Source organism: Leishmania mexicana, chromosome 26, assembly GCF_000234665.1.
Source record: "Leishmania mexicana MHOM/GT/2001/U1103 complete genome, chromosome 26".
NCBI classification, from domain to species: domain Eukaryota; phylum Euglenozoa; class Kinetoplastea; order Trypanosomatida; family Trypanosomatidae; genus Leishmania; species Leishmania mexicana.
Window position 1 is genome coordinate 408457 of NC_018330.1, and position 13799 is coordinate 422255.

Below are 13799 nucleotides of genomic sequence, written 5' to 3' on the forward strand. Positions count from 1 at the left end.
CCTGTGGCTGCGACCTGTGCCTCCACCGTCCAGCTCTCGTCACGCGGAGACTAACTTGGCCGGAGAGTCATCTGCTGAGATCCAGGCAACACCTGGTGTAGTCACGCCTACCGCCGCCCCCGCCTCCATCTTGCTAAACCGCGCTCTGTCGCTACCCGGCGCCAAATCGTCTATCTCTGCCACGTCGAAGAGCGAGGCGCGACACAGCACAGCGAACAGCAGCAGCACTGGCGGCGATGAAGCAGAGGCGACACTGTTTACGCGCTCGTCCTCTGCCGGCCCTTCGTATGCGGTGCAGCCGCTCCGTCAGTCACCGCAGGGTCCTCAACGGGCTCCCGCGATGGAGGCCCAGCCACCGAAACGGGAGCTGTTCGCCGCAAGGCGAGACGACGTCTCAGCGCCTGTGAGGAGCACCAAAGATGACGGTGCGGGAAAGTGTGAGCGCAGCAGCAGCAGCACCAGCAGCACAACGACCATGACGACGGCGACTCTACATCACCGCGGCAGCAATAGCGGGAAGTTCAACGCGCCATGCGCAGAGGCCCAGATGCCAGCGCTGACGTCGGCGTCTCGACCCCACAACGAAGGCAATGCGCCGATAGAAAACAGCGGTTCCCGCTATGTCTCCGCGAAGTCGATGGCGACCGCGTCAGCAGCACCGCAGACGTCACAAACCCCATCGCAAGGCAACAGCCACACTCAGGAAATGTCAAACGTGCACCATAGCCGCCGTGTGTCGAGCAGTCTCTACTCCGCAAGCATCAACGCCATCTCCCCCTCCACCACCACCGGCGAAGTGTCGTCCCAGGCATGGGCAACACCAGAGGTCATGGTCGGCTTCGAACAGGGGTCCTCGTCGCATCTGCTGCGCGGCGGCTCCGCCACCCACGGTGGGGTGGCGAGCGGCTGTGCCTCCCTCATGTCTGACTCTTTACTGAATCACCGTTGCCTATTCGAACACCACGATGATCAGCAGCAGAACCAGCACGGCGTGACGGCCGGAGACGGCGGCGCCTTGAACTGCTCACTGGAGACGCGCAAGGGGAAGCGCATCGCCTCCGCTGAGGCCGCTTTAACCACCATGCGTGGTAGCGGTGGCGGCGCGAGCGGCAGCATCATCGACGACGACGACGCCTACCGCCGCGAAAGCTATAAAGTAGAGGTGGATTCGGTGCGGTGCATCACGTGGTACCTCTGCCGCGTGTGTCGCAGCTGCTACGATCATCTCGCGGACAGCATCCTCGATGCCCACGAGGCACCCCACGCCGCCGCCACACTGCACAGCAGCTCGAAGCTGCCCCTCTGGTACTACGCACGATTGTGCAGCTCCAGCGAGCTGCTCGACACCGATGGTAAGGCAGGGGTCCATCGTCAGCGGCGCGGCTGTGAAGCACGACAGCATGCAACCTCGAAGCCGTCCGCGGCATCGTTGTCCCCGACGGCAGCGGCGTCAAGCAAGCCACTGTCCTCGTGGTCCTCTATCTGGGCGCGAGTTCGAGCGTCGGTGTCACTACCTGCCTCTCGTGCTCTGTCGACAATGGCGTCGCCTCCCATGACGGCGGCGGCCACGCCATCCTCTGCGTCGCCATCACTCTTGCAGACTCGCTACCACTGTCAAGCGCGTGGCCCTGCCAGCAGGCGATTGAAGGGAAGGACCAGTACGAACGCCGCCGGTGCACAGGTGAGCACCGGGTTGGGCGGGAGCGGGAACACGTCTCCGGTTAGCCTTGAACCCGCAAGAGGGGACGACTCGATCCTGTCACTGTCTGCACGGCCCGCCATAAAGTCACCCAAGATCGCATCGGCGGAACCACAGCCATCGTCGTCCTCGAGGCGTGCGCGGCGCACTGTTACCCCTTCCCGTCGGCTCCTCATCAGCATTGACGGTAGCCCAGGCTCTCTTCGCCAGGCCGTGGCGCTGGCACGTCGACGGCGGCGCATCGCTGTCATCCTGATTGACGAGCGCGACCTTGCCAGTGCAGACGACGACACCGAGGCGCAACAGCGGCATCAAGATGTCCCGTGTGGTGCCCTATCTGCACACTCTTCCGCAGATGTTGACGCGGAGACGGCGCTTCGCTCCAGCTCGGTCGCCGACCAGAGTAGCGGTACGCAGAGCGCAGGCCAGACGCCGCCCATCGCCGCGACAGCCGATATCACCTCGTTGGCACCCCAGCACACGGAAAGCGAGAAGTGTGACGTTTACCAGCAGAACCAGGCGACAGACGGCAATGCAGCGCCAGTGGCTATGATGAAAACATCGGCACGGCGGCCGAAGTTGTCGATTCGCGTGGATGATGTCACATTCGGTGACGCCGACGGGACGGCCGCCGCTTCCGCCAGCGGCAACAGCACAGACGCTGCAGCCCTGCGCGGGCTCGCACCCGCGTCGTGGCTTTTACCGCAACTCCCTTTCCAAGCGGCGGCGCCGGTAAGTCCTTCCGTGGCCGTGCGAGCCTCGTCGCCTGCACTGTCCCCTTTCCTTCTACACGAGAATGCGTCCCTCGTCACCGCCGCGTCCTCTGCGGTGGGAGCTGCAGCAGGCGCCTCATCCTCGGCGACAAGCAAGCCGATTTCATGTCTTCCGGATGGTCCACAGGCCGCCACCACCACCTTCGCCGTTCAGGGCGAAAGTGTGCCAGCAACGCCGCACACGGAGGGCAAGCTACCGGCGCTGCCCGTGGCTCTCGACAGCGGCGTGTATGTGCTGCGAGCACTGCTTTGTCAAATCGGCGCAGTGGTGCGTCCTTCATCTATGCCAGCCTCGAAGGTGTGCACGACGCCGACGCCGACCTCAGCCGCAGCGGCGGCGGCAGCCTCCGGAGGCAGCGGACTCTCTTTGGCAGCGAGGACCGCCGGCGCAAGCGGCTTTTTCGCTGACCCCGCGAGCTGTGTGGGCTCGCAAACCGTGGGGACGCCTCTCTGGGGCACTGGCCCCGAGTCTTACGCTGCGCAGCGTCAGGCACTGGTTCGCGAGATAGTAGTGCGGTACCAGCTGGGCCTAGGCGCAGCAACCCCGGACGTAGTGACCTCGCCTCTCACTGGTGCTTTCATTAGTGGCGCCTACACCGTGGCAGGGGATCAGAACGAAGGTGCGCATTGGTGTGGCACGGCCGGACAGCGTGGAGTCCCGGTTGGGTTAGGCAGCGGCAGCGGCGGTTACGTGAACGCGACCTGCCGGCGTGTCTGTGGGTGCCCTGCAGCGGCGTCGTTCGAGCGCGTGATGGCGCCGGTGACGACGTATTTCCAGCTGCGGCCGCCGGTGACTGCCACCGCCGCTGCACCAGGAGCAACCGCCGCCACTGCGACCGCCGTCACCATCTTGCCTGTCTCCACCCAGGTAGAAATTGTCGGCATACCCATTGATACGTCTGCCGTCACAGGTGCAACCCCGTTGACGACGTCTACAGCAGCTGCACCAAGTGCAGTGTCGATGGCATCATCAGGACTCTCGTCCCCTCATGTGCGCGGTGGCGGTATTGGCGCCGGCACTGCCATCATCCCTGGACTTACCGCCGGCGATACGGTCGGCGGCACCTCACGCCCTTTCACGATGACCGAGTTTCTGCCGCAGCTGGCAAAGCTAAGCACCAACCTCGACGGCTACGTGATCGTCATCCTGCGCCGCCAGAGCTTCAGGTGTGCGGGTGGGGGCGATAGAACCTCCCCTGGCGGTGGCGCTACCGCCACGCGTCCTGGCCCCAACTGTGACTCCGCTGTCGACACGCCCGTGCTCCAGATGGGCAACAACAACAGCAGCGGCGTGCAGCAGCCTCGAGAACTCGACGACAGCGCACAGCAGAGTGCTGATGCAGACCAGCTTGCCTCGAGCACCTGTGTATCCCTCTCCCTCCTTGAGGAGGTCAAGTGCTCTGGACCGCGGCCACTGCAGCTGCGCGACCCAAATTCTCGGCAGCGTCGATGCCACCGCGTCACGGAGCTGTTTGGTGGGCAGCACATTCGACTGCTCTATCAGCAGCTGCAGAGCTGCGGGGTGCCTCAGCCAGCCGTCAGCGTTGTGGAAGTAAGCAACGAAGCTGAGCCCGGCGCACCAAAGCTCTCGCCAGTGTATCTGGCCACTGGCAAGAGTCCACTGGAGGAGGCGAGCCTCTCCCATGACGAGTTGGGAACACCGCCCATGCCGCACCTCAAGGCCCGAGCGGGCACCGGAGGGGAGGACGGAGTCGCGGAAGGTTGGTCGGGTGCCGTAAAGTCGTCCCCACAAAACTCCGCCTTGTCCGCCTCTGGCATGTCGACAGCGTCGTCCGTCGACTCGGGCCTGATGCGGCGGCCGTCGAGCGTTTTAACAAGCGCTACAGCGCAGTCTCCACAGACCACAGAGAGAGCACCGCATGCACCGACGATGCACGGCGACTGTTTCGAAAGGCTGCAGCTGCCTGCGTCTGTGGGCGTTGCTCTCAGCCAGACGGCGAAGGCGATGAACACGTCTGCCTTCCCGGTGGCAGCGCCGACTGCGCTAGAGCAGGCCATGACCTCTCTGCGGTGTGTGTCCCGGCAGCTGGGGGTCAGCATGTGCAGCACGACGTACGCCTCTGAGACGGCACCGCGTACAATGAGCAGCGCATCAGCCCCCTACTCCAGCCAGAGTCCCGTGGTGCCGACGGCCACCATGGCGGCAGAGGCACCAGTGCCCGCAGCACCGTCCTCACTTTCATTAAAGGTGAACAGTAATACGAGTGGTAGTGGGGAGAGCGCCCTGCTCACGCGCGCACTAGAGTCGCTCGTGGCCACGCTGGTCTACCGGGACATCTGTGTTACTCTCTCCCAGTAGACGGCGGCAACCCTCCTCCCCAATGCGCCCCTCTCACACACACGCACACACACATATATATATATATATATGCCGCAGCAGCCCTGCACACGTGTGTGCGCGTCTGTCTCTGTCTCTCCTCTCTCCCCCTGTCAGCTCGCAGCTCGCTGCAGGCGGACAAGTGCGTGTCCTCTTCGTTTTGTTTTGTTTTATCTATTTCTCCTCTGTGCTTCCCTCTGCCACGGAAGCGCACGCCTGCGTGATGGGTGTTACTGCTGGCGTGAAGTGCTTCCCTTGCTTTTCTTCTGTTCTTCTTCGTGCCGTCGCGTGCTCATGTGTGGTCGAGTGTCTGCATGTGTCTCGGCGTGGACGTAGGTGCGTAGGAAGGTGCTGTGGGATGATGCCATATGCACACTCGAAACAAAATCACGACACGCCTGTCGTGCAGAGCGGGGAAGAGGGGGAGGGAGGTCGAAAGAGTGAGAGGCGGAGAAGGGGCGGACGGTGGCGAGTGCGACGCGCCTCTCCTCCCCCTCCTCTTTTCGGTCCTTTTGTTTCCTTTTCACTCATGAGCGATGCCAAATGGCATCGGCATCGTTGGTGGTGGTGTCCGTGACAAATGGCCCGCCCATCACGAACCCCCTCCCAATGCCTTGGGCTCTCTCCCCCCTCCTCAAACCCCAACCCCCGAACCTCTCCCGATACTCAGGCCATCTTGCTTTGCCGTCGTTGTCGTCTTTCCTTATGCGCACATCGCGCTCCTTCTCCCCACAAACGCGCACAAGCATCGGGCAGACCTCCACAGTTTTCTTTCCTTGTCATGTTGCGTGTAGCCTCGACGCACTGTGTGGCACAGGGTCTCGGAGCGCCGCGCTGGGTTTGCGGGCTACCACGCCCCATCGCGAGAAGAGGCAGCAGCGCCGGCGGCAGTGGGGTGCGGCTGCGTGGAGCGCGCCCGTACACAACAAGCTGGAAGACGTCTATGAGTGGTGCGCACGGCAGCAGTAGCAGCAATGCACGCAACGACGACCACAATCCAACGAAGGAGGATGAAGAGGATCAGGTGCTGGAAGACGAGGAATTCGCCGCCCTTCGCGACGCTGATGGCGACGAGCACATGCCCGTCGCTCACCGCCTCGCACACAAGGCCGACGCTCTCGATGCCGAGCTGCGGCGCATCCGGTACTGCCTGTGCGACCGAGCCCAATTGCTCGTGGACACTGCCCCGGCGACCTTCTCCGGTCGTCCGACTCGAATGGACAAGGCGGTGGAGCTCTTGAAGGCGGCAGGCAACCAGCAGCAAGGCGATGGCGCTGCGGCGAAGTCGCCCCGCAAGGGCACCTCTGCAGCGACGGGGGAGGCGGCACTGCGCGCCTCTCCGTACGCCGCGTGGCGTGGCACCTCGGACCCTGTGCTGCGTTTCTTGAGCCTTCGGGTGCTCTGGCCGCGCGCCGGGCAGGCAGGCCGCTGCGCGTTCAATGGCGAGGCTTCGTCACACGGCACCGATCTTGCCACCCTTAACGCCAACCTCGACTACCTCCGTCGGGGACGTGCACTGCATCAGTTGAACTACTACAGTCGGCTGAACCTCACCCCGAAGCGCCACATCTGGATCTCGCTGTATCAAATCCTGTGGAACGGCGTCGTCTCGGCGCAGGATGCCGTCGGGTGTGTCGTCTTTGGCACTCTTCGAGGTGTGAAGAACCACGGCATGATCCAAGGGGCGTGCCGCGGTGCCGCCATTGGTCTCGTCAAGGCGGTCGAATTCCTGTGCTACGGCTGGGTCGTGTCTCCACTGCTTCACCTTAGCCGAGGCCTCTGCAACACCCTCTACGGACCAATGAACAGCATCACCGGGAAGTACATGTTTGACGCCCTCAGCGGCCGGTGGATGCGGTGCACCGTGGCTGACTCGCGCCTCTTTCGCCATGAGCTGCAGCTCGAGAAGCGCGTGCTGCGCACAATCGGGCGCGCCGAGTTCCGCCGCAAGCGGATGAAAGCACAGCACACGTGGGCCGACCGCATGGCTTCCATGGGCTTCAGCGTGGACATGATGAAGAACAAGTTCACGCCAAAGGAGACCGGTGGTCCGCAGGGGGCGTCGGCCGATAAAGCGGGCCTCGACGGCAGCAATCAAATGCGCAATCCGTACGAGGTGCTGCAGGTGCGCCGCACCGCCAACACGCAGGAGATCAAGAAGCAGTACAAGAAGCTCGCCATGGTGTTCCACCCCGACGTCGTGCAGAGCCACCGCAGTGGTGGCGGGCCCCTGTCACCGGAGGAGAAGGCTGAGGCACAGCACAAGTTTGAGGAGATCTCAAGCGCCTATCAAGTTCTGTCGAACCCGGAGAAGCGCAAGGCCTACGACCTCGGCGGCGCGCAAGCCGTCCACCTGCACGAGAGCAAGTTTGGCAAATTCATGTCTCGCACGCCGTCGGAGATAGTGCAGAGCGTGTTTGGCGGAGAGGGCTTCCGCCGCGTGCTGGTTGGCGAGCTACTCCGGTCGCACTGGGCGCTGCGCAACGAGGCGCAGGTGAGCGTGTCCATTCACGAGCTGGAGGAGCTGCAGTGCATTCGGGTGCGGCAGGTGGCCGTGGAGCTGGCTGCCATCGCCGACGTTCACGCGCAGCGGCCGACGACGCCGTACTACAGAGGAGCGTTCGGGTTGGCGGGTGCCGGTGGTGCGGAGGGCAGCCGTCGCCGCGCCACTTTCTCTCACCCCGCCTCTAGCAGCAGCCTGCCGGACTATTTGAAGTCCGGTAAGGTGCGTAGCAGCTCCGCCGCTGCAGCAGGTTGTCGCCGGAGCACGAACGGCGCGGGTGCATCCACCGACATCCGCATCGATCGTGAGGTGCACGACTCGATCATGGAAGAGCTTGGCGGCGGTGGTGGTGCGCCGAAGAGCAGGGGCAAAGCAGCGCCCAACGGGGCGGCAGCGGCAGCATCGTCAGCGGGCTCGGCATCGTCGTCATCTCCGTTCGTGCTCCACCCCGGCAGCAACGAGTACAACTGCTTTTCGCGCGACTTTGAGGAGCGCTGTGACAGGTTTGTGCGGTACATGGCCGAAGCATGCTTTGGCAAACCGCTCCTCTACGAGGTGGGGGAGGCCTACGTTGTCGGAGCGCAGCGCTTCCTCGGCATCCGCCCCTTCTACGCACCGAAGATGCTTGTCACGCGCAAGATCTTCACAGGCATGGATCGCATCTACGCGGCCTTCTCGGACAAGACGCGGCTCACTTCCGAAGGTATGTCGCGTAAGTTGATGGCGGAGTACTTCAACATGGAGTACGACACAGTCGTCGCGGACATCCACGGCGTACTGCGCTACGCGGTGCAGATGGTGCTGCAGGACGTCGTCGAGTCGGACGAGGTGCGCCGCAAGCGGTGCTACGCTGTTTGGTACTTGGGAGAAAAGATGATGACCGTCGGGGAGCCCTGGACGACGCGCATCGCGAACGACGAGGACCTGGTCGCGTACATCCAGCAAGCGGCGACGTCGACGGCGACGACGAGCAAGCCGCCGGCGTTTTAGCGCGGTGTGCGTGTATATGTACCGCGCCACACCATATCGTCGAGGAGGGGAGAGCCTCTTGGTTGGGTAAGCGTCCCTGGGAGACCATGTCACAGAGCAGCGGCAGTGGGGCAGGTGAGCTGAAGCTACCTCGCCACTCCACCCCCATACACACCCACACACATCCCCCCACCTGCCCCCGCCATCCGCAACGTTCGCGGGTAGCAAAAAGCGGCTCAAGAGCGGAGCCAACGACGGCAGCGAAGTAACGATAAATATACATATATATACATATACATGTATGACATACAGACACATCGTCATCACACATTGCGCACATGAGAAACGAAACCGAAAACACAAAAAAAAACGGAGAAAGGCGCGGAGATGGAGAGAGAGGGAGAGAGAGGAGGACACAACAGAGGTGGGCATCACAGGGGCCGAAGGAGAACACCGAGAAGAGTGGAGGGCGGTGGATGGCTAGTTGCTTCCGATGTTGCATCCTCGAGTTACCCAATCCTCTGGTATCGCTGCTCTCTTGCTGAGAAAAGTGCTTCTCTTCTCGTGAGTGTGAAGTGTCTCCTGATTCATGCACCGTTGCGCCTCCCCTTTCTCTCTTCCCTCCCCTCCCTCCCCCTCCCGTGCAGCCTGAGCTAGAGGGCATCAAGCTCACGCAGCACCATGTGAGAGGCATGCACCTTGGCAGCCACCTGCTTCCTCCCCTGTCCAAGCTCTTCCCTTATCTTCACATGAAGCTGCGTCCAGAAATAGGGCCAAGCACAGACGGTGAGGAAGAGAGGGCGACTCCCCTGCTCTCATGATGCGTTCCCTTCTCACACTTCACTGCCGTCTTTGTGTGCTGTCCCTCTTTGTATGCCTCTCCCTCTTCTGTTCATGTGCACATGCGCACACGCACGCACACGTCCATGATCGTTCTACACGCCATACATGTATCGAAGCACTCGTCGTCTGAGAGAGCGAAGGTACAAAGCTCTGCTTGCTATTTGCCGCTCGTTGTATCATTGCGTGTGTGTGTGTGTGTGTGGTTGGACTTGTTTTCCTTCCTGCTTAGGCTTTCGTCTCTCTCTCTCTCTCTGCTTGCGCCCTTCACGGCGCTTCCTCCCTCCCTCCCCCGTCCCCTGACCTCTTCCCTCTCACACGTCGCCGCAAGGAGAGCCTCTGCAGGTGCGCGTGTGCTCAGTATTTTGTTTGTTTTCCCTGTCCCCTTGTTGCTGCCACAAAGCCCTCCTCTTCTTTTTTCTGGGTCTTCCTGTGTGTGCGTGGGCGTCTGTGTGCGTCTCTCCATCACTGTTGCTGCTTCTACCGCATCCATCTCTACACAGCTGAAAGGCGCGAAACAGGCACACACACACACACACAGACACACACAGACACAGACACAGACGGACACACACACGCATAAAAGCGAAGGTTTGATTTCCGTAAAAACCATGTCCGACTCCGACTGGGAAGTGCTTTCGTCCGATGGCGAAGTGCAGGGCGTACCGCCGTTGCGCTCTGCACTCACGTCGTCCAGTGGCACCGCGAGGAGTGCGGCTGCAGGAGCGGAAGAGGGGAACGAAATGAGCGCCGCTCGTGATCCCGTGAGCACGGCAAGCCACCACGCCATTCTCACGCCGCTGTGTCTAACGCTAAATCAAACTGGGACACGCATTGGCGTCGGGCACACGCGCGGCTTTCTCGTGTTCCGCGTCGTTGACGCCCCGGCCTCGGCTGAAGCACACGGCGGCAGCGGCACTCAAGCAGCGACAGCGATGTCAACCGTGTCGCTGTGGATGGCACAGGGAGAGAAATGGTCAGCGACGCCGGTGCACGGCGTTGCTGCAAACGCGGCAGACGAGTCGCGCTCACTCCCTGCTCAGAGCCAGCTCCTCCTGGACCCGCAGTACAACGTCGATCTTTTCACTTTTTCTCACATCCGCGAGCGCATGCGGCAGCAGCAACAGCAGAGAGCCGCCAAGGCTGCTTGTTCCTTGCCATCGAAGTCGTCGGCAACGGAAGTATCTTCTCGCGCGCCGCCCATGGTAACGCCGGACGGCACCGCCGACCGCTCGCACGCGCCTGGATACGTCGCTGCTTCGGGAGCTACGGCGCCCCTTCTCTCTGACGAAGTACTCAGTGAGGCGGACAGTGACAGCTCCGAGTACAACCGGGGCCTCCCCATGGACGTCGAGAATGACCTCTGCTCTTTCTTGACCACCGCCGGTCGCGCCTTTGCACAGATGAAGCGCAACCGCCAGAGCCTGAGCTCGCGCAAGAACAAATCGGCGACGGACATGAAGTCGCCGCATCCGCAGCAGGGCGACCCAGCCACGACCGACACTGCACCTTATGCAGCAGCACGTGCCCCAGCAGCAGCAACCTCGGGCGCTGCAGTCGAGGCAGGTCACGCTATGGGCGGCGACGGTGCACTTGCGGAGGCGCCTGCCATGATGAGTGAGACGGACCCGTCGCAGTGCATGCGTCCCACGCAGGAGCCACCTGCGGTTTTGGAGTGGAGCAAGGAGGAGGACATCGACGTCAACCCCTCCAGCAGCGACCCCGGCGACGCTAGTCGTGTTGTAGTGCAGCGGATGGACAGCTCCGCTCCCTCGTCTGCAGCCTCGTCGTCGTCTGTCGCTGCTGGCTCTCGGGCATCCGACGGCGCTGGGGAGAGCGAGGACGATTACGTCGGGTTCGAGGGTGGCGGCGTGGCCGTGATGGCGTTTCTCTACGAGCAGACGTGGATGGCGTTGGTCGGCGGCGGCCCAACGCCGATGGGAACGCCGCAATGCGTGCAGTTTATCCGCGACGGCGAGCTCCAGCACCACCTTCTCATGCCAGACCCGGTGGTGCGCCTCTTCCTCGACGCGCGGCTGCTCTTTGTCGTCACCACGGCAGAACTGCGGATGTATACCAACCCAATAGAGCGGGAGTGGACATGTCTGCGGCAGTCACTTCCCTTGTCTTCCGCTGTGGCAAGTCGCTATGCCTTTGTAGCGGCCACTGCTGACGGCGCCAACGCCCCTGTGCGCGTGTGGGAAAAGCTGCCCAACCCCAGCACGTCCCCCAGCTCAGCAAGTGCGGCCACCGCAGCCGACGCCGCCGAGGGCGGCCTCCCTGTGACCTCGTTCGCGTCCTCAGCCAGAAGGCCCGGAAGTCAGATCGGAGACAGTGGCACACGGGCGGCCGCCGTCTCACTGCCCGTCATCCCGGTGGTGGTGGACTACGCACGAAGTCTAGTGCTGCTTCCGGCGGGAGAAGAGGGCAAGGGATTTGCGCTGCACAGGTACGTCTCTGGGCCAGAGGTGCGCTACACAGACCCAGTCCGCAACGCAGGCATGAGCAGCTCGGCAAGCGCGCCTGACACAGAGTGTGCGGCGGAGGCCCAAGCACATCTCTTCACCGGCAGCACCGCTGTGACGACCGGTCGAACCACCTCTTTCCTGCAGCACATCGCCACTCAAGAAACTGCGCACCGTAACACGCTCTACAACCTCGCCCTGTACGTTGGCTGGCCCTCGTCGATTGCGCGGCTGCTGTCGCGAGACACAGAGGCTGGTGCAGGCGACCAGGCAGGCGGCTCGATGGGCAGCGGCCAGGTGGACGGGTCGAACAATGGTGGGCTCGTGACCCTTGTCGCCGCGTCGAGCGAGTATGCCACTCGCATCACCCTTTGGATGCTTCAGGGGCCGCAGCACGAGATGGCGTCGCCGTACAATGGCCACCCTTCCTCCCCCTCCGCCGACACCGCTGGCGCAGCTGCTTTTATTCTCCTGCGCGAATTTCGCGTTGGCGTACGCCTGGCCGCGCCTCAAGTCGTCATGGCGTCTCTCCCAGGGGTCTCGCGATACATTGCACGCGGCCATGCAGCGCTGGTGGGAACGTCCGGCAGGGCTTCAAGCGGCAGCGCAGAGGCGGCGTCGTCTACCGGTGCAATGCTTTTGGCTAACGCGTCCGCGGCTGGAGATACGGCGAGGTCGCACGGCACCGCGACGCCGGCGTCGGCCAGCGGGCTGTTTATCGCCGCCTCCTCACCTCCGTCCTCAGCCTCTCACACGGGTACAATGACCTCCTGGGCCACGGAGGCAGCCACAGCTGTCGCATCATCTGCCACAGGAATGGCGGCCGTGCAGCATCTGCAGTTTGTCGGCAACGGCGCCTACCTACTGTGCGTCCACGGCGCAGACATCATCAGCATCTTCTCGACCAGTGCACGCGAGACAGAGCAGGAGGCAAAGAACGTGTGCCGCGACCGCGTGGCGGCCGAGCAGAACCGCTATTCTCGCCTCTCCATCGTGAAGGAGTACCTCCCCCAGGCGCTGTCGAGTCGGCTGGAGGCCTACACGCGTCAGGCGTGGTCCTCTTGCTCTGGTCGACTGCCTTCCGCCGACCCGACATTCATGCCGCGGTGGATCTGTGCCCAGCGCCGAGATATGCCTGGTGCAGCGACCACCTCAACCGTGACTGTACCCACTGCCGCGCCGACATCTGTGAGCGCCTCCCATGGCGCTAGCAATCTCGGGGGCATCACCGCCACCACCGACGGCAGCAGCAGCCGCGGGAGGCGGCGCTTTTTCCAGCGCCTGACTTCGCTCGTGGGATCTCGCCCGCCGATTGCAGCGTCAGCCGCTCTGCCGTCTGAAAGCGCAAAGACCGCCGTGCTTCCGGGTACTGATGAGGACGAACCCAGCGCAGTCGTTCCGCCCAGGGGCGCCACCCCCGCAAGCCGCTCGCTCTTCTTGCGCGCCACGGCTTCACGGCGACTGAAAAGCCCTGGGGCAGCGTTCACCCTTCCAACTTCCTCATTTGGCGGGCAGCGACCGCTCGCCGGGGGTGGTGTCTGGGGCACCCCGCTCACAGAGCTCCCGCAGTGCATCCAGGTATGGTCATCAGCACCGCACGCTGGCACTGGCGCGTCGCACCAGTACACCGGCGCCGCTTCTACGGCGTCTTCGCCAAGGCGGCCGCCAATCGTGTTGAACTGCGCGACGTGCGAGGGGGCTTTTGCGAACATTGTGCTGTTTACCGAAGAAGGGGAGCTTCTGACGTCGCAGGTGGTACCGTATGCCACCTCCTGATGTCCGATCGGCCGACTCACCTTTGAGGGTGGAGGGAGGATGGGTGTGTGCGTGTGTGTGTGGGTGGGTGGGTGTGGGCCGACGGTTTGTGTGCGTGTCTTCCCTTGTCTTTTCCCCCTTTTCTGCTTCTTCTTTTCCTGTGTATTCATGTCCGTCTTCGCTTTGCTGCTCAGCCGTGTAGCCCCATCCAACCGCTGACGTCGTGCAACACAGAAAAAGACTGCCTCGCGGACGGGACAGAGGCCGAGAAGGGTGGCGATGAGGTGAGCGATGGTGGCAGCGGGAGGTGAGCGGCGACAGCTCCTCCTCTCCCTTCCCCCTCCCTCCCTCCCTCCCTCTCTCCCGTCATGCCTTCCCTCCACGCAGGATGTACTGATGGGATGCTCTCTGTGAGCCATTTCTCGTCGTCCTCCTTGCGGGTCCTGTGCCTTCGCGT

At 62.9% G+C, this 13799-nt stretch overlaps 3 protein-coding genes across 3 annotated transcripts; all 3 read left to right on the forward strand.

The window, feature by feature from the left end:
* Window positions 1-919: 919 nt before the first annotated feature.
* On the forward strand, window positions 920-4792 carry LMXM_26_1260 (hypothetical protein, unknown function; the record flags this gene model as incomplete). The annotated part of the gene is made up of 1 exon (XM_003876378.1): window positions 920-4792. One exon carries the CDS (start codon window positions 920-922, stop codon window positions 4790-4792), a length of 3873 nt encoding a protein of 1290 aa, XP_003876427.1.
* Window positions 4793-5753: 961 nt separating this feature from the next.
* Window positions 5754-8303, forward strand: LMXM_26_1270 (conserved hypothetical protein; the record flags this gene model as incomplete). The annotated part of the gene is made up of 1 exon (XM_003876379.1): window positions 5754-8303. One exon carries the CDS (start codon window positions 5754-5756, stop codon window positions 8301-8303), a length of 2550 nt encoding a protein of 849 aa, XP_003876428.1.
* Window positions 8304-10057: 1754 nt separating this feature from the next.
* Window positions 10058-13363, forward strand: LMXM_26_1280 (conserved hypothetical protein; the record flags this gene model as incomplete). Its single annotated transcript, XM_003876380.1, has 1 exon — window positions 10058-13363. The coding sequence occupies one exon, from the start codon at window positions 10058-10060 to the stop codon at window positions 13361-13363; it is 3306 nt and encodes a 1101-aa protein (XP_003876429.1).
* Between the last annotated feature and the right edge of the window lie 436 nt (window positions 13364-13799).